Below are 27,462 nucleotides of genomic sequence, written 5' to 3' on the forward strand. Positions count from 1 at the left end.
TAACTTTATACAGATCTTTTACCATCTCACTCAAGCTTTGGTTCTCATTCAGGGTTAATGCAAAACCTTCTAAAATACCTTACTTTCCAGCTCTATTAAGATTACTGATAATTCTCAAAATTATCATACAAGGTGGTTCATTTTTATTAGATGGCACTAGATGGCTGATGCTGTAAACAGCAAACTGAACTACCAGAATGTACTGATCCCCAACTACTATTCTGTAGCTACATAATCTTTAACTGCATTTTAACGTATTTAGTCTATCTTCAAAAACTGAATGAATATGACTCCTCCAATCCTTTGGGATGGCCTTTTAATTTCTAAATTAAATGTGGAAATGTGCCCTTATTTAAAAAGAAGCGTTTGTACACACCTAAATCTATGAAATCGCTTTTGAAGTTTAGGTTATAAGAATTCCAAACACCCTTCACCTTCTAATCACCTAGTTAAGCTTGAAATACTCATTCCAACTCTTTTCCTGGGGTAGTACTTTTAGTCTACTCCTTAATTTCAATTTGTTTAAAAATCGTGACACATTAAAACCAAAAGCCATACATGTAACTTTTAAATGTAAGCTAAAATAACTGGTTTTAAAAAGGCAAAACAATGAAAACAGAAATAGGAAAAATTAAATGTGCTATCACTTAAATCATCCTGATCTACACGTACTTAGACAAAGTTTGCATCTTTTAATCTCTGAAATCTTGCTTAAAACGAGAAACGGTAGCCCAGAGTGGTTAAATGTTTAAGGTAGTACCAGGACATTGAGATCAGGACTCCAGGCAGGAGAAGCCTAGGAAACATTTTCCCATCCCCCCTCGTCCACGTTTTACACTGCCTTCACTGAACATAAACAGAGAGGAAAGATCGTTTTTAACAGGCGGGACTTAGGCATCCCTTAGGAGAAAGGTGACAGGTTAGAGAGAATCATTCACACAACATCAAAAAACCGACCCGCAATCAATAGAAATCTGGGAGTCGCAACGGCCTGTGGGAGACCTATCCATGCAGGCTGTTACACGTGTCCGTTCCTTTCCCACTATTACACCCGTCTTCTGAAATGATTCTTTATACTTAAAAGCTTAAACCTGGATATTCTTGAGTCAACCTGCAGGATAAAGTCTGCAGTTTTAGAGGAACCCTCTACAAATCGCGCAGTGAAGCCTCGCAAGACCACCACGCACACGGCTCCGCTCCAGTAAATTTACAAAGGGCCCCTAGAGGCAGGGTCTGTCCTCCCTTCTCCGCCACCGACTCGTAGCCACTTTCTTACTGCCTGTTTATCTCCAGCCTACTCGCATCGGTGGTTCCTCTTCTTCCTCTTGAAGCGATAATCCAACAAGCACAGGAGACAGGGAGAAAGAGAAAAGCCAAGTCAAGGGGAACGAATGTCTGCAAAGCCAAGATTTCCTTATGCACTTTGTCAGGCACTGCCCGAGACAGCCTGAAAGAGATCCGGGTCCTGCGGCAAGGGAGAAGGGGGCCTTGCGTCCAGAATTCGATGCGCTGATTGGTTGGTCAGCCGCGGCGGGGAAGAACCCGGATGTGCCTGGGTAGTCGTGTTGGCAGTCGGGGCTCCGAGGTTTGGGGTACTAAGCGTGCTGGCAAGCCAAGGCGGATGGCGCAGGGTTGGGCCGGCTTCTCTGAGGAGGAGCTGAGGCGACTAAAGCAGCCTAAAGGTAAAGGGACGGGTCTGCAGAGCTTTAATTCTTCGATCTGTGAAGGGAAGGGGCGGGGCTGCAGTTTTTGAGCGAAATGGGGCGGGGAAAAGGGTTACCTGTGTTAGGGAGAGGGAGCTGTAAGTCGGAGTACAGGATTGAGGGGGCTCAGGAGTTGGATGCACTTGGAGCCACGGCTGAGGTGGCGGTGGGGGGTGTGTGGCAGACCCACGAGACTGAGAGAGTTAAGGCATCTATTTCAGGGATTTGACTTTTTCCTGGGAAAGGAATGGGACTTGGGAGAGGAAGTGACCTGTAGGAGGCTTGCTGCACAAATCAGTGGATGGAGGGTTGGGGTCAGAGTAAAGGAAGGAGGTGCACACATCGTATTAGCGTTAAATTGTGGTATATTCATAGAAGCAGGCTGTGATTGGGAAAAGGAAGCACAGGGATCTAAATAAATGCAGAAAGTTGCAGTTTGTCATGATACATCTGGAGTCTTGGCATTCACTTCTGGTTGCCAGATGATTTTTGCAGTTCCTTCCAACTCTTGAGAGTCAGCAAACCAAAAGGGTCTTTGAGAGATTAGGTGTGAAATGTATAGCTATCTAGCTACCTATCAATCTATAGACATGCACATCTGCTGACTTCAGTGTAAGCTAAAGTTTTGTGCTTGCTTCTCCATCTTTATAGTGTAATCACTCAATGGACTTTTACCGTTTTGTTATTTTTTTAATGAGGGAATTAAGTTTGCTGATATTTGGTGAGAAACTCGTAATATAAACTGTGCTTTGTGATTGAAATTTCATAAAGTTGTGTATAGTGATCTTGCTAGTGCACGCTACTTTTGTGAGTTTACACCACTCTTGGTACCATAACTTACACATTCTGGGGGGAAATTAATAATCCCTTCTATGCCTTTTATTAGAGTGTGTGAGAATGTTGGATGTTGCTCAGGTCAGCTTGTTTGTTTTTAGCGTGGCAGTGAAGATAATCTAGGCCTGAGGAATGGAAAAGGAAGTAAATTTGTAATGTGATAGCAGTGTAGATTATATGGATCGGGAAAATTTTGACTGCTCCAGAGACCTTTAAAAGCTGAATCCTAAAAGTTACACTAAAGTTTGTAATTAACTGACATTCCTGGTACTAGTACCTTGCTTCTTATCTGACCCGAAGTTAAGGGGGGGAAGCTTCTGCATTAGGGATGCTGATATAATCAGAGTTTCATCCCTGCCTTCAAAGAGCTTATAGTCTGCTGAGGAGACAAATTATAATATAATGTGATAGTAGATGTTGTACCAGAGCTTGCTACAGAATTAACAGAAATGTTACTCTGCTGGTGGTTGGATGGAGCTTGGCAGTATTTCACAGAGATTGTGTGTTAGTAGAGGTGAGTTTGCCCCAGTAAGGAAGACTTAATGCTAAATTGAACACTGGATTCATTATTTGGAAGTACATTTCTAAATATCTCCATAATTGGAATAGAGAGGGGATGAAGGACCTTAACTTTAAGACCTATCATTTCACTGAGATGTTAGAACATAGACACCAACTAGTCTTTGACTATCTTAAGAAAACATCTCAGCATTTTGTATACTCAGCCAACCACAGTGGTTGAAAATAGTAGATCTCGCAGCTCTGCCTCTAAATCTTTTTGTCTTGGATTTCTCATTTGTAAAACTAAAAGAGCTGAATCTTTAATTTTTAAGGCTCCTTCCAGCTGTTCTCCAGCCTTAAAAATATATTTAAATAATCTATGAAGATGGAGTTGGTTGCCAGCAAAAATAAAGACAGCAATAGTCTAGAGAAGCCCATATGGGCATCTGGGAAAGTCAAACATGTTCCTAATGGTCTTTGTTTATATTGTCTGTAATATTAAAAAGCTGGAAGCAACCTAGTCTTCATTAACAAGGGAGTGGATAAATAAGGGAGTGGATAAATAAATTGTGGTAAAATCATCCACTGGGCTACTATACAGCTAGTGGGAATTGAATTACAAGCAGCGTGTATTAGCATGCATAAATTTCATAGACTTAATATGTGAAGAGAGCAAATTGCAGAAGAATATATACAGTCTGCTACCATTAATAGAAGCTCAAAATCATACAAAGCACGTATATTCATTTAGGAATATAGGGAATATATAAAGAAAATTAAAGGAATGAAACACAAAATTTAGGATGATGGGAAGGCAAGGAAATACGATCAAGAAGGGGCAAATGCAGTTTCAAAAGTACTGATAATAGTGAAGTCAGGTTAAGCCAAGTTAAGCTGCAGTAACATATAGCCTTGAAATATCAGTTGTTTGAAATAGTAAAGGTTTATTTTTCACTCTAGTTTCATGTCTAACATGGGCTGACAGGTGATTGTTCCATATAGCCACTGCACACCATGATTTGGTGCTGTCATAGTTCACTATAGCGGGAGAAGATTGTGAAGTGAGCATTGGCAATAAATGCTTCCATCAGTAGAAGATCAATAGACTCTTAGAGAATATTCTCAATACAGTATTATGCAGTGTTAAAATTAAATGGCTACAGCGACATGAACAACATGGATGAATAATGGCAATATCATATTAAGTTGAAGAAGATTATATCCTGCATGATATCCTTTATATAAAGTTAAAATAACTAAATAATATAACATTTAAAAGAAGTATTTGTAGACACAGTATGACATAAAAAGCAAAGGAAGGGGATGATCAACATATGATTCAAATTGTCTTGGGTGGGGAAAGCAGGGCTTAATTAAAAGATGTAGAACAAGATTACAAACTCAGCCCACTGGCTTGATTTAAGCCACAAATGTTTGTCTTTTCATCCCCTCCCCCCTTTTTGGATTATCGAATCTTAAAACTTCTTTTAAATTAATACTGGGGAAATTGTTTCCGGTTCACTTCTCTTCCCAGTGTATTCCTGTTGCCCTTGTTTTTGGATCAGGCCTAATGCTGGTTCAGCATTGAATTGTAAGCATAAGTGTTAAGTCACTCCTGGGTCAGAGCAATTAATTGCTAAACCAAGTCCTTCCTAAGCTCTTTTCTCACCTGCCCTGGGGGCTAGCAAACACTGACTGGGCAGTCAGCCTGGAGCCCTAAGAGGCCGATCAGCAGGAAGCCCGTTCTGGCCTTCAGTTGGCACGTGGCGTTAATAAGAAATAAACCTTTGTTGTTTAAAACCATGACGTTTCCAGGGTTCTTTGCCCCTATAGCATAATCTAGATTTTCTTGATTGATACAGTTCTCTATATTTGACATAAAAATCTGAATTTTTCTAGTGAAAAATCAAACTGTCTGGTAACTTGGACTTAAGTTTTTTAGTGACAGCTGCCATCTTTAAGGGCTTCCCTGGTGGCCCAGCTAGTAATTAATCTGCCTGCAGTGTGGGAGACCTGGGTTTGATCCCTGGGTTGGAAAGATCTGGAGAAGGGGAAGGTTACTCATTCCAGTATTCTGGCTTGGTGAATTCCATGGACTGTCCATGGGGTCGGTTAGAGGTGGCTAATGGATTGTCCGCTTTAAACAATACTTGTGCTCCCAGTTTACCACAGCCTCCTTGATACTTGTGGCCCCCCAAAAAAGTGTGCAAAAGAGCATGTTCCTTTTTTCCTCCCCCAATTCTTCCTAAAGACTTTAGGTTGATGGCAAAATTGACAGGTAGATACAGAGGTTTCCCAGATAGTCCCTGCCCTAACAGGTACATAGCCATCCCCAGTATCAACGTCTTCTTCCAGAATGACACATTTGTTATAACTTTCATTGACCCATCATAGTCACCGAAGTCTACAGTTTACATTAGGGTTCACTCTTGGTATTAATACATTCCACAAGTTTGGACAAATGCATGATGTCATGTATCTATCATTATAGTATACAGAGTATTTTCACTGTCCTAAACATCCTCTTTTCTCTGTCTGTTCATTCTCTTCTCTCCTTAAACCTTAGCAGGTACTAATTCTTTTACTGTCTGCATAGTTTTACCTTTTCCAAAATGTCATATAGTTGGAATCATATGGTATATAACCTCTTCAGATTGTTTTCTCTCTCTTAGTAGTATGCAGTTAAGGTTCTCCATGCTCTGTGTGGCTTGATAGCTGATTTCTTTTATTTTTAGCTTTGAATAATAATCCATTGGTCTGTATGTACCACAGTTTATCCATTTACTTACTGAAGGACATCTTGGTTGCTTCCAAGTTTTGGCAGTTATGAATTAAGCTTCTATAAATGTCCATGTTCAGGTTTTTGTGTGGATATGAGTTTTTATCTCATTAAAAATACCAAAGAGCACAACTGCTAAACCATATGTTAAGAAATGTTTAGTTCTGTGAGAAACCACCAAACTGTCTTCCAAAGTGACTACCATTTTGCATTCCCACCAACAATGAAAGAGTTTAGGTTGCTCTACATCCTCACCCATGTTTGATGTTCTCTGTGTTACGGATTTTTGGCCATTCTAATGATTGTGTAGTGGTTTAGTTCAGTTCCATTAAGTCTCTCAGTCATGTCCGACTCTTTGTGACCCCGTGAACCACAGCACGCCAGTCTTCCCTGTCCATCACCAACACCCAGAGTTTACTCAAACCCATGTCCATTGAGTCGGTGATGCCATCCAACCATCTCATCCTCTGTCGTCCCCTTCTCCTCCCGCCTTCAATCTTTCCCAGCATCAGGGTCTTTTCAGATGTGTCAGCTCTTCACATCAGGTGGCCAAAGTATTGGAGCTTCAGCTTCAGCATCAGTCCTTCCAATGAATATTCAGGACTGATACCCTTTAGGATGGACTGGTTGGATCTCCTTGCAGTCCAGGGGACTCTCAAGAGTCTTCTCCAACACCACAGTTTAAAAGTGTCAATTCTTCGGCACTCAAGTTTCTTTATAGTCCAACTCTCACATCCATACATGACCACTGGAAAAACCATAGCTTTGACTAGATAGAATTTTACTGGCAAAGTAATGTCTCTGCTTTTTAATATGCTGTCTAGATTGGTCATAACTTTTCTTCCAAGGAGCAAGCATCTTTTAATTTCATGGCTGCAGTCACCATCTGCAGTGATTTTGGAGCCCAAGAAAATAAAATTTCTCACTGTTTCCATTGGATCCCCGTCTATTTGCCATTTGCTATTTGTGTAGTGGTATCTCATTTTAATTTGCATTTCCCTGTGGTATATAGTTTAGATTCTTTTTATAAGCATAGTTGTTATGTGTATATCTTCTTTGGTGACAAGGTATCTGTTAAGGTTTCTGACCCATTTTTTAATGAGGTTTTCTTATTGTTTTAAGAATTCTGTATATATTTTAGATAGCAGTCTTTTATTAGATGTGTCAGTTGCAAATGTTTTCTTCTAGTTTGTGGCTTGTCTTCTCTTTCTTTGACATTGTTTTCCACAGAGCAGAAGTTTTTAATTTTCATCAAGTATAGTTTATCACTTATCTCTTTTGGTATTATATCTGAAATTCACTGCTATATCTGACATCTTCTAGATTTTCTCCTGTGTTGTCTTTTAGGAGTTTTATAGTTGAGTTTTGCATTAGGTCTATGATCCCTTTTGAGTGAAAGGTATAAGGTCTGTGTCTAGATTTATTTTTGTGCCATTTGTTGAATATTTTTGTTCTACTGTATTGCCTTTGCACCCTTGTCAAAGATCAGTTGACTGTATTAAAGTGGGCCTATTGCTGGGCTCCCTAGTCTATTCCATTGATCTCTATTCTACTCTTCTGCTAATTCCCACTGTCATGATTACTATAGTTTTATAGTAAGTGTTACAGTCAAGCAGTGCCAGTCCAACTTTGTTCTTCAATATTTTATTGGTTATTTTGGATCTTTTGCCTCTCTATAGAAACTTAAGAATCAGTTTGTTAGTATCCACAAAATAACTTGCTGGGATTTTAATTGGCATTGCTCTGAATCTATAGGATCAGTTTAGGATGAACTGACATTGACATCTTGACAGTGTTGAGTCTTCTTATTCATGAGTGTGGAATATCTCTCCATTTATTTAGTTCCCTGATTTCATTTGAGTTTTGTAGTTTTCCTCTTACATCTTGTACATATTTTGCTAGATTTATATCTAAGTAATTCTTTTTTTGAATGCTAACATAAATGTGACTGTGGTTTTTTAATATCAAATTCCACTTGTTCATTGCTGCTAGGAAAGTGATTGGTTTTTGTATATTAATCTTATATTCTGCAACCTTGCTATAATGACTTACTAGTTCCAAAAGGTTTTTTTGTCATTTGTTTAATTCTTAAGTGACCTGATTTGTTGTTTGGGAGTTTAAAAATTAGCATTTTTAATCTCATAGGTAGGTTCTGTGAAAATGCAAAATAAAATGGAAGCTGCATTACTGACTTTCAGAGGGATATTAATAATTCAGCTAACAAGTATAACTGAAAGGTAAGCAGGCTTAGTGGCATTTTCTGATGGTGTGAATAAAGATCAGTAGCCTAGAATAAGTTTCTGTTGCAAGATATAGTACAGTACTTTGTGTTTCTGGCTAAAGTCAATAGTAATGACATTTTACTTTTGATTATATGTCTTTTGAAAATATTTTCTTTCCATATTTCATTTAATTCTTACACCAACTCCTTGAGTTAAGTAAAGCAAGTAAATTTTCAACCAGTTTGACAGATGAAGAAACTGAGGTATAGAGTATTAATAATCAATTGACTTGCCTAAGGTTAATGAGGTGGAGAAAAGCAACAATGGAAATTTGACTCCCAAGCTTTAACTCTCCTTTGGGAAATTTAAATAATAAGCTTATGTTGTTTCAGAGGTCATTATTAGGTTTTACAAACCCCATTTAGGTCATTTACAAAAACTTATCAGTTTTATTTCCTGGGCACTAATTGGAATGTATCACTTATTGATCTTAAGTATAGTGTGAATGTGAGTCAGAGTCTCCAGTTGTCTGACCTACAAGGTTAATACTGGTATGGACAGTCCAAAAAGTACATTTAATTACTTTCTTATCATTTAATTCATAATACTTCTTAAAAAAGACTTCTCCCGATTATTTTGTCTTCCTCTATTGCTTTGCTCAGGCTGCTATTAAAATTAGCTTGCATACATTGATTAAAGGCTAACTGAACTTTGGGGAACATAGTCCCAGGCTGTTTGGAAGATGAAAGGAAACAATTTAGGGTTAACTAGCATCCCTAAAATTAAAAGACTTCATTTGGTAATACTTTGTGTATTGTGTCTACCTATGTATCAAATTACCCTAAGACCTGTTAAAATTTAAGAAAGGTGAAGCCCATTTGAAAAAAGCCACCATTTTATTTCAGAAGAATAGACAGAACCATCAGTCAAATTTAAGACATATCAGTGAATTCATTTGTCTACCAACTTCGATCATATTAGATTCTTCTGACAGTAAATCAGGGTGAACCCTTGCTTTGTATTCTAAGGCCTAACTCACAAAGAAATGGACTTCCTTAAAGATAAATTGAGAAATAGGTTAGTTTTTGTTAAATATTAGCAGTGTGATCAGAGAACTGTCAAATTCTGCAGGAAGATGGCAGCTTTTCCCCCTGGGATTTTAAGGAAGACAAGGGAAGAAAAACCCTGCAGAATTACTTGAGTTTAATGTTAATGCTTTATTTTCTTAGAGAGGTTAAAATTAATTGCTGCTCACACAAAGGAATTTTTCTCCATTCTTTTTTTTTAATATATAGATCCGTTTGAACCACAGCGGCGTCTCCATGGGAAGAAAAGTCGACAGCAACTTCAGCGAGAAAGAGCACTTCAAGAGCAAAGTCAAAAATTTGGGCTTCAAGATGGGTCAACCTCATTATCTCCAGAGCAGCTGCTTTCTGCACCAAAACAAAGATTTAATACTCAGAGACCATGTTCTTCTCCTCCTACTCCCCTTACACTCACCTCTCCTGTTGGTGATGGAAAACCACAGGGTACTGAAAGTCAACAAAAGGAACTAGGACTTAAGAATTCCCATGAAGTTCATAAAAATGCTGAGGTTCTGCCTCCAAAACCAGATTGCCAACTGGAAAAAAAGAAAGTGGAATTGTTAGTAAGTCTATATATCCATGAGACTTTCTTTTCATTTTACTTTTTTTTTTCCCCATTGAACTTTGAAGAAATACAGTGTTAATATTTTGTTTGTTTGATAGTCTAACCTAAAAATGTGATGAATAAACTGTTGAAAAATATACCTAAATATAAGTAGCAGTGTTAAACATTTTATATGTTTCATGTTATTTAGTCTTCACAACAGTCTTAGGATGCATATTCGTTGTTTTCACTTTACGGATGTGATATCTTAGAAAAGATACTGTATTCGCAAAGTGAATACCCTGCTAATAAGTAGTAGAGTTAGGGTTCACATGCAAGTCTCTGGATCCAAAGCCTGTGTGCTTTACACTCACCAAAACCAGTTCTTATATGTATGATACTCCTCCCCAGATTGAATCCATTCTTTCAACTTTCAGATAGCATCTTCATTGACTCAGAAAAGGGTGCTTGTGAAGAGACATGAAGATCAAAGGAAAGAGTATAGGGAATTGAGAGGACAAATTAAATAATTAGTCATTAGATTTCTTTATTTGTTGTATTGGTATTAGAAACCACCTCCTAAATTTAGTTTAGCCACATTCTTGTGGAAATTGCCATTCTGTGACTTGTGAATTCTTATAATCAGTTTTTTTCTATTATATGACTTATGTATGAATAGCCCTTCTTTGTTTCTCCTGATTTATCACTCACAGGGAAGAAAGAATAGTCTCTGTTTCTGTTTTCCATTTTCTGAGTCACTCTTTTTCTAAGTGTCATATGTTTTATCTAATCTCAGCTCTTTTTCCAATCTCTGCTGATCCAGATTCTCTACTAAGTTTAAAGTGTTTCCTGCCCACCAGGGTTTACAGCCAAGAAATCATTTTGACAAGAGATATAAAGCCATATGAATTATGGAACCAAAATTAAATGTGTCTACATTTAATGTCTTAAATGTAGTCAACTCTCGTAGTCCTGAAACAAGTGGCGGGGGTGTTAAATTGGAAAACTGAGGTCGAATGTCATTAGGAAAATTATTATTATCATTTTAGGTACTTGAGAAATTTTTCATAGAAGAAATGTCATCTCAGGAATGGTTGTTGAAAAGGAGAAATTCTGAGGCTATAAGAGAGGAAAAGGAAAGCTATACATTAGAGAATGTTCAGAGATGACATCTCACTTTTCTGAAAGAGGCACACGATAGCCCAGAAAATTGTAGAGAATTAAAGAAGTATGAAGAAGGGCTTGGAAGCTGAAGATGCCTGTCTAGTGAGTTCCTTGACCCCAAAGGGGAGATGACACTCTGATAAAACTAACCGAAAACATCCAGGTGTTGGTGCTGCGGATCATTTGGCAGAGGGTACTGGTTTCAGCTGCAACTGAGATATCTGGGGAGGAGAAGCCTACAAACAGTAAAAATGAGCAATGACCAATGGCAGCACTAAGGTGGAGGTTGTAGGAATAAAGAGAAAAGGATAATTTTGCAAGTGGTTACTAGGTCTCAGAAGGGAGATTTTTGATACAATGGCTATGAGAAGTTGACAGTAATAGGGACAAACAGCTTTGTCATTACCTTGTTTAATTTGCATTGACATTAAGTTTGTGAGTTTACAGAAAATTTTAATGTATTTCAGAATTGGATAGATTGGAAGACAATTCATGTTTGTAGATCTTTGGAGTTTTTTTTGAGCCCAGCATTCAAGTTTTATTTCGTAGTGTTTCACTCTTTAAAAATGAGAGCTAGAAAGAAGTGAATAAATTGAAAGAAAAATGTATGAAATAAACATTGGTTATTGTTTGTTATAGAAAACTCTTAAAAGATTTGACATTAGCTATAGAACAATTTATAGTCCTATCTATTTTGCATATAATACATGATTAACTTAAACAAGTTTCTTTGTACTCCTAAAAGATGCCATAGTACTCTGGCTTCAAGTTTGTGGGTTTCTAGATTATATACGTATAGTGGATTTCAAAGGGCCAATTTATCTAAGCCTTTACTTCAAATCATAGTCTTTGTTCCTATTAGAACAAAATAATGAACTACAGATGGGTTCCTTTTAAGAGAACTTTTGGGGAAAAAAATGTATATATATATACATATAAATAATCTGGTTGATTGAATTTTATACTTAGGAACTGAGACTGGCAAGGTGTGGAAAAGTATAAAAAGCTCATTTTTATACTTTTGCTCCCAAGGCAAGAAAAATCTCGTTGGGAAGTCCTCCAGCAAGAACAGCGGCTGATGGAAGAGAAAAATAAACGTAAGAAAGCTCTTTTGGCTAAAGCTATTGCAGAAAGGTGAGGCACCTGAACCAGGAGAGGTTATTTGTAACCTGCAATCAGTTTTGTCGTGTTCTGTATCTATTTTCCTATGTCTGTTCTAATAAATGACATTTTCTCTACAGTCATTACTTTTAAGACCTATTAAACAAATTATGCTTCACAAGTGATACAGAGAGTCCAGTCTTAATTTATTAAGGAAGGCTTTTAAAGCATAAATTATAATGTATTTATGAATCTAGATGCAGTTAAAACTTAAGATCATCATCAGTGTTTTTTAGTTTTAACCAGCTACATACTCATAAGAGAGCAGTAAATAGCTGTCGATATAAGTATATTGGGCTTCCCTGGTGGCTCAGATGGTGAAGAATCTGCCTGCAGTGTAGGAGACCCAGGTTTGATTCCTGGGTTGGGAAGATCCCCTGGAGAAGGGAATGACAACCCACTCCAGTATTCTTGTCTGGAGAATTCCGATGGATAGAGGAGTCTGGCGGGCTACAGCCCATGGGGTCGCAAAGAGTCAGAGATGACTGAGCGGCTAACACTTTCACTTTCTTTCTTCATAAGTAAGTTAGCAACAAATGCAGGTTTTAATTTTGACCTAAGCCTTAATCATCTGACATGTAGAGGAATAAGATTATTCCAAGTAAGTGACTTATACTCCCACAAATCTTAATTGTATTTTTTATGGCCATTTTTCTTAAAATTTTATCCTGCCCCCACTGATAAAAGATAGATGATGTAACTTAACTTTATCCATGACTCTGGGTCGCCCTTAAGAGCACTGTTGCATATTGTGTATGCAATATGCAATATGTATGCTTTTCCCTCACCTTCAGGACCAGTCTGTCAGCAGTCGCTGTTCCCTTGCTGCCCTGTACGGGCCTGGAACAGCAACAGTCCCCTTTGAGCCACTTTCCCATCCCTTACCACTCTTCCCTTTTAGTTTATAGTTTCCGGTATGCTATGGCCTTAGGAAACCAAACTCAGTCAGTAAAGCAGTGTTTGAGAATAGTTCGAACTAAATGCCAACAAGTATTCAGTGGCATTTTTTTTTTTTTTTTTAGATCTCCAGAAAAGTCTGGCAGAACTAATTCTCATTAAAGCTAGGGTATGTGTCAGGGGGAGAGGAAGGCATAGGGCTGGAGAGAAAGGTAAGTAGGTATTAGAGTAATTCAGGATTTTATCTGCCAAAGGGATATATGTATTTAAAACTAATGATTTATTTTTCTCTTACTGTACATCTTGATCTTTCACGAAGAATAGAGAATTTCAACTTGACTTACATTTCAAGAAGGAAAACAGTGTGATTATTGAAATGCGTTTTAGTAGTCTTCAATTTGAAAGAGGTTAGGGAGGCTGTTTACTGGGGATTTTACAAAAAGATTTACAGGCTCAGTACTTGTTTTTCTTTATGTGATTTTGATTTAAGACAGCACTGCTATAGACAGAAATGTAAGGAAATGTAACTGATTAGATTACTAATAAATGGACAATAGATTATTAAAGCACGTGTGCTCAGTTGTGTCCCACTCTGTGACCCCATGGACTATAGCCCACCAGGCTCCTATGTTCCTGGGATTTCCCAGGCATGAATGCTGGAGTGGATTACCATTTCCTTCTCCAGGGGATCTTCCCAACCCAGGGATCAAACCTGCATCTATTGCCTCTCCTGTTTGGCAGGCAGGTTCTTTACCACTGAGCCATGTGGGAAGCCTGAATCATTAATATTTGAAATAAAAAAAATCATTTGGTTAGCTTTTGTAGACAGAAAACAAGAGTGAATGCATAATGGAGTAGAAATCAAGTCTCAGTATGGTGGTTTTGTTAAGAGTTTTATTTTCCTTTGAGAATGTGTATGACATTTTGAAACAAGTGAAATCATAATTAAAGGTTGGCTTTGTATTTGTTTATTGTTTCTGAGATAGATGATGTACTTGGGAGTGATGAAAGGGCTGAAGTTGCCCTTAAACAAGGGGGCAAATAGAGTGTTTGGTTTTGAGCCCTGGAAAAAATTTTGAGGACCTGTAGTATTACCTAGAGAAGAGGAGTCAAAATAATAAAAGTTTGAAGAAATGAGTCCTAAAAATTAAAACCACGTAGACATTCTCAGACATACAAAGAAATGATGTTTAATGCTGGCATGTGTTCTCAGTGTCCGCTGAGTATCAGACAAATGAAAATGGGCTTTGCAAGAAGAGTTTAAGGAATTTGAAAAGCTGTGTTCGATACTCTTAATATATCCAGTTCTCTATACAGGTGCATCCTTTTAGTGCTTAGGGAATGAATATAGACCTATGAGTGAACAATTTATTGTTTTTTTAATATTACTTTTTCTCTTGTGTCTGAAAACAATATATACTACTAATAAAATTTGGAATCGTAAGAGGAAAAAGCGCAAATGCAGTTTTGGAGATATACCAAAATATTACTAGCATTAATTTCAGTTTTTCTGTTTTTTTTCTAGCTTTTAAAAATTATATACTGTAATCATATTGTATATACAGTAGGTTGGTTTTTTCAGTTGTATGTGGACATGTGATTTTAAAATATTTTTATTTTTCCACTCATGTTCTTCATTTTATAGATCTAAGAGAACTCAGGCAGAAACCATGAAACTGAAGAGGATCCAGAAGGAGTTACAGGCTTTAGATGACATGGTGTCAGCTGACATTGGAATCCTCAGGAACCGGATTGATCAGGCCAGCCTCGACTATTCATATGCTCGGTGAGTTAGGAGTCTGATTTAGTTGATGTATATTGTTAGCTGGGCCAGAGGCATTTATGTATATCATCGTTAAGCCTCATAACAATAGTATTAGGTGCTGTACCTATTCCGGTTTTCAGTCTGTTCAGTTGCTCAGTTGTGTCCAACTCTTTGCGACCCCATGGACTGCAGCACGCTGGGCTTCCCTGTCCATCACCAACTCCTGGAGCTTGCTGAAACTCATGTCCATCAAGTTGGTGATGCCATCCAACCATCTCATCCTCTGTCATTCCCTTCTCCTCCTGCTTTCAGTCTTTCCCAGCATCAGGGTCTTTTCCAGTGAGTCAACTCTTTGCATCAGGTGGCCAGATTATTGGAGCATCAGCTTCAGCATCAGTCCTCCCAGTGAATATTCAGGACTAATTTCCTTTACGACTGACTGGTTTTTTTCTGCTTGCAGTCCAAGGGACTCACTCTCAAGAGTCTTCTCCAACACCACAGTTCAAAAGCATCAGTTCTTCAGTGCTCAGCTTCTTTTTGGTCCAACTCTCACATCCATACATGACTACTGGAAAACCATAGCTTTGACTATATGGACCTTTGTTGGCAAAGTAATGTCTCACTTTTTAATATGCTGTCTAATCAAATTATTTCCTTCTTGAAGTCTTCATTAACTCTTAAATCTGCCCTACTCATTAACTTTGTTATACCCCTGTTAGAGGATTTCTTGCTTTATTTATCTATGTTTTAGTCTTTCCTGCTAAGCCATCAGCTGTTTAATATTTGAGACTCTGAAAGTCTGAATGACTTGCTCCAGAACTCTATATTATTCTAACACCAAGTCTGTGTTCTTTCTTTAAGAAATTTTGATTATCTGAGATGGTCTAAGGATTAGACTAGTTCTCATTTCAGTTTTCATCAAAGAAAGGTCTAGTTTATTTTTTAAAGGCATTTGAGTATTTTAAAGAAAATACCACTCTGTATTGAAAGCTTGAAGATTTTTTCTTTTTCAATTATGCTCTGTGTAAAATAGTTTGCTATCACATGTTTCCTTGGTTTCAATGATTGGCATTTTTTTTTAAGAGAAAAAATCATCATTGCATGTTCTCAAAACAAACTAACACATGTAAAGAATTACGTGAACTTTGCAAACAGATAAAAGAGCAAAAAAATTAAGTCCAATTTCAGGGTTTTCAGTCTTTTCAACATTGCTTTAATCATCCTGGTTTGTCTTTTTTCACAAGGGAATGCTGTGTTAATGACTCAGTTTTGCATCTTTCTCTGTAACAGTAGAAATCAATCAGAATGCCTCATTAGTCCAGGGTAAACCACAGCATCAGAATGTTTATATAACAATTTAATAAAGCGGAAATGCTTGATTGTGGTTTTTAATTCACTGTTTATTGTTTAAGAAAGAGGTTTGTGGTGTCCTTGTGATTTTTGTAATTGTTGTTTGACCATATGCTATTAGACCTAATGGGTTGCTTTTATTAAGTAACTGCATAAATTAATGCCATCAGTAGCTGATAACTGGTGGTTCCATTTCTATTAATAAGGTCATTAAGAAGGTAACCAAGATTTTACTAAGATTAGACTAAGCCTAGATTTTTAGCACATTTTTCCTCTGTAACAAGTTTGCCAGAGGAATGTTGTTATGCCTTTTTAGCTTTTTAAATGAATAATTCTGATTATTCTGGATGTCTCAACAGAAAAATCATTTGATCATGTTTTAATTCTGTCCTAGGGGAGGGCTGGAGAAGGATGCCTTTGTACATTGAACATTATATAAGAAATGCCATTGTTTTAGCCTTCAGAGAACCACAAAGAAGGTGGGATTGCTGGTTAAAGGAGACAATATCCCACAGTATATGAGTATTTTTTCATGACATTTTTGTACACTTTATATAGTAAAAGATTTTACATGATAAATTGTTGCATTTCTTAACAAGCTAAAGATGACAGTTTGTCATGGTACTAACACTGATATAGATGTTTGTGAATATCCTTATTGTATGTGTGACATTATTTTTAAAAACATCAGCTCTTGAGTTAAGTCAAAGAGAGCCATAGACAGTTTAGCCTAGAACCAGGGTTGTATTTAGCCTAGAACTAGGGTCATGCAGAAGATTAAGACAACATTTTCTAAATTTACAGCTGTGGTTGTTAGGCAATTATAGATTGGTGATAATAGTATTGTGGTTTAGACTTCTACTGAAGGTAGTCAGTTTCATTGGTTCTGTGGGAGATTTCCTTGACTTTGTTTAAATAAAAATATTGTTGTTCTGCCCACAAAAGATTCTTCCATACAAATAGGCCAGAATTCACCTTAAAACTGGTTCCTGTAGAGCACTGTCAGGGTAGACACCTCTGAGAAGACGACACTTGGAGTGAGCCAGCTGGAGAGAGTTGTCACGGCTGCTGCTGTTCACAGCTGTGATTACAGTGCTGCCCTGTGCTGCGCAGACCAGCTTGTAAAACTGAGAGTGGCTCCCAGTAGAACTTTTCTTTAACCCTCAGTGTCCTGGGAAAGATTGAAGGCAGAAGGAGAAGGTGACGTCAGAAGATGATATGGTTGGACGGCATCACTGATTCAATGGACTTGAATTTGAGCAAATTCCGGGAGATAGTGAAAGACAGGGAAGCCTAGTGTGCTGCAGTCCATGGGGTTGCAAAGAGTTGGACATGACTGAGCAACTGAACAACAAAATACCAGGAAAAGCAATGTGTGCTATTTGCCTTCCATGTTTAATAGACACTGCCATGTGTATGTCCACACATGCGTGTACACACACACGCACACGCACACACACATAAATGTTCTCAGTTGCTCAGTGGTGTCTGACTCTTTGGCAACCCCAGGGACTGTAGCCAACCAGGCTCTTCTGTCCATGGAATTCTCCAGGCAAGAATATTGGAGCGGGTTACCATTCCCTTCTCCAGGGGATCTTTCTGACCCAGGGATCAAACCCAGGTATCCCACATTGCAGGTGAATTCTTTAGCGCTGAGCTACCAGAGAAGCCATATTGATTTGGTAGGACTGCCATAACAAATTATGAAAAACTCAGTGGCTTAAAACAATAGAAGTTTATTCTCTTGTGCTTCTGGAAACCAGAAGTCTGAAATCAGATGTTATCAGGGTTGCCATTCTGTCAGAGACTCTAGGGAAAAATATATTCCTTGTCCCTTTTGGTGTCTGGTGGCTGAAGGCATACCTTGGCTTGTGGCTGTACTACTCAGGTCTGGGCCTCCAAGGTCACATTGCTTCCTCCTGTTTTCTCTCAAAACTTACTCTGCCTCTTTCTCAAAAGGAAACATGTGATTACATTTAATACCCAGCTGGATAATCCAAAATAAATTCCTCTTAAAATCTTAAACTTTGTCACATCTTTTGCCATTTGAGGTAATGTTCACAGATTCTTGGGAATAGGAAGCGAATATCTTTGGGGGGGGTCATTTTTTAGCCTGCCACAACATGCATCTTTTGATTTGTCTCAGTTCAGTTCAGTTGCTCAGTCGTGTCCAACTCTTTGCGACCCCATGAACCGCAGCACGCCAGGCCTCCCTGTCCATCACCAACTCCCGGAGTCTACTCAAACTTATGCCCATTAAGTCGGTGATGCCATCCAACTATCTCATCTTCTGTCCCCCCCTTCTCCTCCTGCCCTCAATCTTTCCCAGCATCACACTCTTTTCAAATGAGTCAGCTCTCCACATCAGGTGGCCAAAGTATTGGAGTTTTAGCTTCAGCGTCAGTCCTTCCAATGAACACCCAGGACCAATCTCCTTTAGGATGGACTGGTTGGATCTCCTTGCAGTCCAAGGGACTCTCAAGAGTCTTCTCCAACACCACAGTTCAAAAGCATCAATTCTTTGGTGCTCAGTTTTCTTTATAGTCCAACTCTCACATCCATACATGACCACTGGAAATACCATAGCCTTGACTAGACGGACCTTTGTTGGCAAAGTAATGTCTCTGCTTTTTGAATATACTGTCTAGGTTGGTCATAACTTTGCTTCCAAGGAGTAAGCGTCTTTTAATTTCATGGCCGCAATCACCATCCACAGTGATTTCGGAGCCCAGAAAAACAAAAGTCAGCCACTGTTTCCACTATTTTCCCATCTATTTTCCATGAAGTGATGGGACCAGATGCCATGATCTTAGTTTTCTGAATGTTGAGCTTTAAGCCAACTTTTTCACTCTCCTATTTCACTTTCATCAAGAGGCTCTTCAGTTCTTCACTTTCTGCCATAAGGGTGATATCGTCTGCATATCTGAGGTTATTGATATTTCTCCCGGCAATCTTGATTCCAGCTTGTACTTCCTCCAGCTCTGCGTTTCTCATGATGTACTCTGCATAAAAGTTAAATAAGCAGGGTGACAATATACAGCCTTGATGTACTCCTTTTCCTATATGGAACCAGTCTGTTGTTCCATGTCCAGTTCTAACTGTTCTTTCCTGACCTGTATACAGGTTTCTCAAGAGGCAGGTCAGGTGGTCTGGTATTCCCATCTCTTTTAGAATTTTCCACAGTTTATGTGATCCACACAGTCAAAGGCTTTGGCATAGTCAATAAAGCAGAAGTAGATGTTTTTCTGGAACTCTCTTGCTTTTTCGATGATCCAGCGGATGTTGGCAATTTGATCTCTGGTTCCTCTGCCTTTTCTAAAACCAGCTTGAACATCTGAAAGTTCGTGGCTTGCGTACTTGTTGAAGCCTGGCTTGGAGAATTTTGAGCATTATTTTACTCGCGTGTGACATGAGTGCAATTGTATGGTAGGTTGAGCATTCTTTGGCATTGCCTTTCTTTGGGATTGGAATGAAAACTGACCTTTTCCAGTCCTGTGGCCACTGCTGAGTTTTCCAAATTTGCTGACAGATTAAATGCAGCACTTTCACAGCATCATCTTTTAGGATTTGAAGTAGCTCAACTGGAATTCCATCACCTCCACTAGCTTTGTTCATAGTGATGCTTCCTATGGCCCACCTGACTTCACATTCCAGGATGTCTGGATCTAGGTGAGTGTGAGTGATCACACCTTCATGATTATCTGGGTCATGAAGATCTTTTTTATACAATTCTTCTGTGTATTCTTGCTACCTCCTCTTAATATCTTCTGCTTCTGTTAAGTCCATATCATTTCTGTCCTTTATTGAGCCCATCTTTGCATGAAATGTTCCCTTGGTATCTCTAATTTTCTTGAAGAGATCTCTAGTCTTTCCCATTCTGTTGTTTTCCTCTGTTTCTTTGCGTTGATCACTGAGGAAGGCTTTCTTATCTCTCCTTGCCATTCTTTGGAACTCTGCATTATGATTTGTCTCATAACTGCAAAATGGGCTTCCCTGGTGGCTCAAATGGTAAAGAATCTGCCTGCAGTCCAGGAGACCCGGGTTCAAACCCTGGATCAGGAAGATCCCCTGGAGAAGGGAATGGCTACCCACTCCGGTATTCTTGCCTGGAGAAGTCAATGGACAGAGGAGCCTGAGGGCTTACAGCCCATGGGGTTGCAAACAGTGGGATACAACCAAGTGACTAACACTTTCACATTCAGTAACTGCAAATGTCTTCTTCTGTAAATTTTCTTTGCTCTTCTGGGTAGAAAATGAAAAGTAATCCTCACTTGTGTTTAGTGAAAGCTAAAAGCAGATTATAAGTATGATGTTTCCAGTCTAATTTTATGCTTTATTAAAAGGTGATGTAATACTTTGGCAAAACAGTAAGGAAACTAAGCAGTTCATTATTGTATCATCCTTTTAGGTCATTCCATCATTCTCTGTTTTCTTATTATTTTAATTTTTCAGCATACATGGGAGTAATAGATGAGTAATGAGGAAGTAATTCCTAGGGTGAGGAAATGACAAATGTTTCAAGATACAAGAAAAACTGTATTTCAACAATCCCATAATGTATCTTAGATTTCTAAAAGGGCCCAGTGGACTGATAAAGTAATTGTAAAATATAATTAGTGTATTTTTCAAAATATAAATAAATTTTCTCTTTGTTCTCTGGAAAACTTCTAAGAAATAATAAAAACTATGATATGTTGATACTTACAAATAGTTAGAACTGTTCAGAAAAGAAACTAGAGAACTAAAAGTTCTAAGAAAACTTTTAGTTCCAGTGGGACCTAATGCATGCCAAGGGTTAATGGTGTTTTAAAAAATTTTCAGGGATACTGAAACCAAGAGATAGTTTCTAGAATCCTTTAAATAACATTCATTAAATCATTCAAGATTCCTTTAAAATAACAAAATGGTTCTATAATTACATTTCCAGTTCAATTTGTCTTACTGTATTATGTATAATGCTCTTATTATTCTGTTCCAAAGTATGTCTTCATAGTCTGATTTGGTATTATCCACCTGACCCCCAGACTTGTAGTGCAGTTTGTGAAACTAATCAATATTTTTTTAACATAAATCACTGTGTAAAAAAAAAGTCTGTGTGTATATATATATATATGCATGTTTCTGGCCAGAGGACTTTAAATAAATAAACAAAATGCTGAATCTTCAATGATTTATTCAGAGTGAAAGATCAGTGGAAACCTAGGGACCGATTTGCAAATTTTATTTCAATTCAGCATTCATGAGCCTAGTCAGTAAATCCTTACTAACTGACTTTGACTGGCTGAGGCTGACCACAGACTTGCAGAGAAGGGGGGCTTGAGTCAAAGGGAGGGACAAGATACATGTACCTCTAGAGGCTGTTGTCAGAGCTCTCAAGCTTGATGAAAGAACATTCATAGGTAGGATATTATATGAGAATAAGGGATCCAGATACCCAGCATACCCTCCTTTGTAACAATTCTTTTAACATAGGGGTAGTTGAAAAACAGCTTGTTCTCATTCTTATATTTACTAGATGACAGTAAAAAAATTAAATGTGAGAAATGAACATTATGTAAATAAGAGTTTTCAAATATAAACCCTAAGTTCTTAAATTGTACTTAAGTTTAATTTTAAGTATTTGTTTGTGTGCTTAGCTGCTCAGTCATGATCCCATGGACTGTAGCCTGCCAGGCTCCTTTGTCCATGGGATTCTCCAAGCAAGAATACTGGAGTGGGTTGCTATGCCCTTCTCTAGGGAATCTTCCCCACTCACGAATCAAACTCAGGTTTCTGCATTGTAGGCAAATTCTTTACCATCTGAGCCACCAGGGAAGCCCAGATACATGTTTAGTGATATACTAACAGTACTTTTTAATTTTGGTGCTCTGAAGAGGAACTTCTGTTCCTTGAATGCCTGCCAGGCACTGGGCTAGACACTTGCCCTCCTTTTTCTATTTAACGCTTAGTTAACACTCCTATGAGGTATTATTATCATCGCCATTTTATAGACGAACCAAGACTTAGTTCGCGAAGCCACCCCTGCTCACCACACTGGAATATTGAGTCACTGCATGCCTTCTTTTCAGCCTCTTCCACTGGAACCTGGCTGTGTGTTGTTTTCATGATGTTGATCCTGGGGCACACTGGATAACAAAAATGGGAACCCCAGAACATTTAATCCATAAACTGAACTGAGGGGCCTGGCATGACCTGGCATTAAGGGTTCTGTTTAAACTGATATAAGTCAAGCCAAACCAGCCCAGCCAGAAGGAATTTTGGAACATGGAGGGTTTGATTGAAGAAAATTTGATATCACACAGCTGGTGGCCATACTGGGCTGTGAATATGATAGGAAAGCCTCAAAGAAAGAAACTCTGGTTTCTGACCATTGAAGAGAAGAGCCCTTTATCCTGATGACATGCCTTTGAGACTGCCTCTTACATCCTGCAGTAAAACCCTCTCTGTCCCTGAGCTAGTATGACTCACATCCAGAAAAGGTTTTGCCAAAACACGTACACACATTATAAATGGCAAAGATAGGTTTTGAACCCTGGGTTCTCTAAAAGCAAGGCCTTTTATTTATTTATTTTTCACTGTATTTCCTTCTGAGACAGAGACTCTTGCATAAGGAGATAATACCTATTTCTTTCTTGCCATAACTCTAGTGCTGGAAATTACTATTACATTGAATAAGGTAAGGCAGGGCTTCCCTGGTGGCTCAGCAGTAAAGAATCCACCTGTAATGCAGGAGGCCCGGGTTTGATCCCTGAGTCGGGAAGATCCCCTGGAAGAGGACATGGCAGCCCACTCCAGTACTCTTGCCTGGAGAATCTCGTGGACTGAGGAGCCTGGCAGGCTACAGTCCACAGGGTCGCAAAGAGTTGGACAGGACTGAAGCGACTGAGCATGCACACATGCAAAGTGAGGCAATCATAGCAGGTAAGGCAGCATAGCCCTCACAACTCTTCAGTTCAGTTCAGTTCACTCGCTCAGTCGTGTCCGACTCTTTGCGACCCCATGAACCGCAGCACGCCAGGCCTCCCTGTCCATCACAAACTCCCAGAGTTTGCTCAAACTCATGCCCATCAAGTCGGTGATGCCATCCAACCATCTCATCCTCTATCATCACCTTCTCCTCCTTCCCCCAATCCCTCCCAGCATCAGGGTCTTTTCAAATGAGTCAACTCTTCACACAAGGTGGCCAAAGTACTGGAGTTTCAGCTTCAGCATCAGTCCTTCCAATGAACACCCAGGACTGATCTCCTTCAGGATGGACTGGTTGGATCTCCTTGCAGTCCAAGGGACTCTCAAGAGTCTTCTCCAACACCACAGTTCAAAAGCACCAATTTTTCGGCACTCAGCTTTCTTCACAGTCCAACTCTCACATCCATACATGACCACTGGAAAAACCATAGCCTTGACCAGACGAACCTTTCTTGGCAAAGCAATGCTCTGCTTTTTAATATGCTGTCTAGGTTGGTCATAACTTTCCTTCCAAGGAGTAAGCGGCTTTTAATTTCATGGCTGCAGTCACCATCTGCAGTGATTTTGGAGCCCAGAAAATTAATGTCTGACACTGTTTCCACTGTCTCCCCATCTATTTCCCATGAAGTGATGGGACCAGATGCCATGATCTTAGTAGTAACTAAATAGAATAATTAGTTGGTAGGTAGGGATCAACCTCTTGTAGACAAAAAGAAAACTGACACATTATATGGAAAGGCAAATAAAAAAAAAAGGGAGATTGTAAATTGACATCCTCAGTAGAATTACCCTACATCAAATAAGACTGGCATTATCTACCTATGGAGTTTCTATATAAAAATAATTGACTTTTCTTAGTAAAAGTCCCACGGTAGTCTGTTGCAGAGTGGACAGGGTGAAAACAATCTGGCGCTTCTCAACTGGGGGCAGTTTTGCCCCTTAGGAGACATTTGGTAATATCTGGAGACATTTTTGGTTCTCACAAGCAATAGGTGCTACTGTCCATGTCTTTCTCCACCAAAAGGTTTCTCCCTTTTCTAATCCATTTAGTCAAGAGATACAGATTTTTCTGCTTTCTCCATCTCTTACTGTTTTACCTCTCATAAATTTAACTGACTATATGCTAGAGCTGGTTTTGCCTGGTTCATGAGAGAGTTTGTGTATCTCTTCCCAATTGTGCATTCAGGGATATCACATCAGTAGCTTGAAATTGACCATGGTAATCATATTTTCACTACAGAAATTGACAAACACTACATATTAGGGCTTTCCCCCACTGGAGCTAGCACACCACTGAATTAACCTTTCAACCTGGTTTCATTCAGGCACAGCCTTGGAAAAAGGAAATGGGTACAGGAAAATGTGGTTAGGTCAGGAGAGTCCAGATGTGCATGTTGTGGAAGTTTCAGCAGCAGTACCCTACTTGGTCTAACATGTAGACAGGTGTCTGTAAAGTATTAATAGCCATATTTTCTTCATATATCATTTTTTCTGGTGTTGGAGTTACTGTGTCTAGCCCTCTGACTATCTCCTTCAGTAGCTAGCTAATAGACCAGTGTTCGTGTCTGCTCCTGCAGGAAGCGGTTTGACAGGGCTGAAGCAGAGTACGTGACGGCAAAGCTGGAGCTGCAGCGCAAGACGGAGCTTAAAGAGCAGCTCACTGAGCACCTTTGCACCATCATCCAGCAGAACGAGCTCCGCAAGGCCAGGAAGTTGGAGGAGCTGATGCAGCAGCTGGATGTGCATGCCGACGAGGAGACTCTGGAGCTCGAGGTGGAGGTGGAGAGACTGCTGTGTGAACAAGAAGCCGAAGCAAGGAAACAAGTGGTTCATTTAGAGAGGTCACTTCAGCCGTCTGGGGAGAGTGTGACCTTAGAGTTGGCTAAAGAGGACAAAAAGCCCCAAGACCAGACTGCTTCCACAAAGGTAGACGAACAGGGGCAAAACTCCAATAGCATTGCCCTTCTTGATCCACAACGGCCAAACCAAGAGGTTGAAACTGCAGTAAAAGACAGTTCAGCTTCTCTCATCACGTGAAGTGTCCGTGTTTGTTCTTTACAATTAAATAGGGTATTCAGTAAACTTTCTGTTGTAGATTATGCCATGACCTCTGATAAATGCCCCTTCAAGACAATATTAATTTTTAAATCCATTAGTTTTAGTGTAACATGTTTGAAGGTTCTAGAAAAATCTCAGATTATGATAGTTTTTTATATGGGGGCATAGTTCACTTTGATTTTAATCCAGGTCTTCCATTGTATCCTTATTACTGGGTGAAAACAAGTAATTTAAAAGGATGGAAGAAAAACTACATGGTTAATTGTTTTTTCAGACCAGGTGAATACAGAAATGTAAAGTGAAAAATGATAATCAGTACCTAATGGAACTTATTTAACTTCTCCTGGGAGATATGTTGGAAATGAGAGTTGTATTTCATGTAATCAATAAAGAGACACAAAAACTAACATGTGGAAAAGAGAATGAGAGACAAAACTAACAAAAGTACTAGATTGAATTATCTGTTCGGATCTTACTCGTGTAAAATACAACTTGGAAGTTATAGTTTACAAAAAGAACCAGACACCTTAAGTTGGCTGTTGATATACATGCACACACATACAAACAGATATGTATAAATATACCACGGTATATATAACTACTATTAATATATTGTCTCTTTTCTAATCAGCACGTTGCTTAAATTTAGGCAGTGAAAACCCTTCTACAGGCTGAAAATAATCCAGAAAATCTTACTGCTACTTTTGATTATTTAAAGGTGATATATAATTTTTTTCTTAAAGTTACCTGTATGTGTTTTATATGTTGGATATAAATTATCCTCTCGTGGAACATTAAAATTGTTAAAATGATGGTTTTTTATTACTTCAATAATTTGTTAATTACCATCACTAATACTTGACCACTACATTGTACTATATGTGAATGTGTAACTATCACATGAAATTATGATCTATTTATCAGAAATTCTGAAAGTACAAATATTACATTTTAAGGCTAAAGAACTATTAGAAGATAATGACAAATGTAATATTATATCCATTATAAGTTCTGAAAAAGTTGGGGACATCCTATTTTAAAATGAATTTGTTTAAAGATATTACCTTCTAGTAATGCAGGTGAGCTTTTTATATTATGTAATTTGAGTTGAATTTATAGCTTTCCATTACTGACTTCTCTGAACAGAAACACTTAGATAGTTGGTTTTTTATTCATGAATTACATACATAAAAACTGAAAGCTTCATTGTTCAAAACACTTATTTTTCTAATGAATAAATGATTCTAATGCATTTATAATGTGACAAGTTTAAACAGTTGAGTGTGAATTCTTAAGCACTCTGTGGCAGTAATGAATGCATCCTGTTTGTTCGTGTGGTAGGGGCTTCCCAGGTGGCTCAGCGGTAAAGAATCCGCCTGCCCATGCAGGGGATGCAACAGATGTGGGTTCAGTCCCTGGGTTGGGAAGATCCCCTGGAGGGGGAGATGACAACCCGCTCCAGTATTCTTGCCTGGAGAATTCCTTGGACAGAGGAGCCTGGCGGGCTACAGTCCATGGGATTGCAAAGAGTCGGACATGCCTGAGCGACTGAGCACACACAGTCTAGTTCTCAGCCTGTACCATACTTAAAAGTACAAGGAGGAAGGAGAACCATGAAATAAATGAATTGGATGGGACCTCAGCGATGACTCAGTTTAATCGTCTTATTTTACAGTTGAGGAATATGAGAGTCAGAGCTTTTGCTTACGGTATGCTGGCCAACTTCCTCATATTAAAGTGCTGGTAAAGTTGCAGTTTTAAACTCGTGATATATCTCTTACGTATGTAAGGCCATGAAGCTCACTGCATTCTTCCCACTTGAAAATTTTGCTTTATAACATATTCAGGATTTGTGTTTGTACATGTGAAATGCTTTCAAATATGTCTATAAAAGTCCCTGAAACCATTATTTTACCTTGCTTGACTTTCCCAGGGTGGTATCCAAGTGCTCAGGTGATGATATAAGTGACAAAGTTATATTGCATCAGTTTTGTACAAGGCAGCTGTCTCCCATGTGTGAGAGGAACAGAGCGAATGAATGAGAATGGGGGCTTATTGGTATGAGGACCACATTCACTGGCTTTTCCAGGATAGCCCTGGTATCTTTTAAAATCATAAAATACATTTGAAAGGCTTTTGATATATGAATTCAGAAATCCACAATAATTGTTATTTTCTATGAATGAAACTGTTGGCTCAAAATTACTGCCATGAGTTTACTGGGGTGCTTCATAGAACTGTTCCTCTGGTGGTGAACTCCTTTTCCTTCCACGGCTCAGTTAGCTGTTACCAAGGCTCTTAATAATGTGATATGTAATTTCAGAGTTAACTGCTTTGTTATCTCACTTGTTCTATTTAAAAGATAGTGTTTAGAAAATTGTAGTAATTTTCACTCATTATCTTTAAAAAGCATACTTTGAAGAGTAGTAAAAT

The 27,462-nt window shown here is 38.6% G+C and overlaps 1 protein-coding gene across 1 annotated transcript; it reads left to right on the plus strand.

The window, feature by feature from the left end:
• The first annotated feature begins 1,503 nt into the window (after positions 1–1,503).
• On the plus strand, positions 1,504–26,303 carry GORAB (golgin, RAB6 interacting). Its single transcript, XM_043923786.1, has 5 exons — positions 1,504–1,682; positions 9,335–9,683; positions 11,865–11,966; positions 14,536–14,676; positions 24,549–26,303. Exons 1-5 carry the CDS (start codon positions 1,547–1,549, stop codon positions 25,006–25,008), a joined length of 1,188 nt encoding a protein of 395 aa, XP_043779721.1. The 5' UTR covers positions 1,504–1,546; the 3' UTR covers positions 25,009–26,303.
• The last annotated feature ends 1,159 nt before the right edge of the window (positions 26,304–27,462 follow it).

The sequence above is a fragment of the Cervus elaphus genome, chromosome 14, assembly GCF_910594005.1.
Source record: "Cervus elaphus chromosome 14, mCerEla1.1, whole genome shotgun sequence".
Classification (NCBI taxonomy): domain Eukaryota; kingdom Metazoa; phylum Chordata; class Mammalia; order Artiodactyla; family Cervidae; genus Cervus; species Cervus elaphus.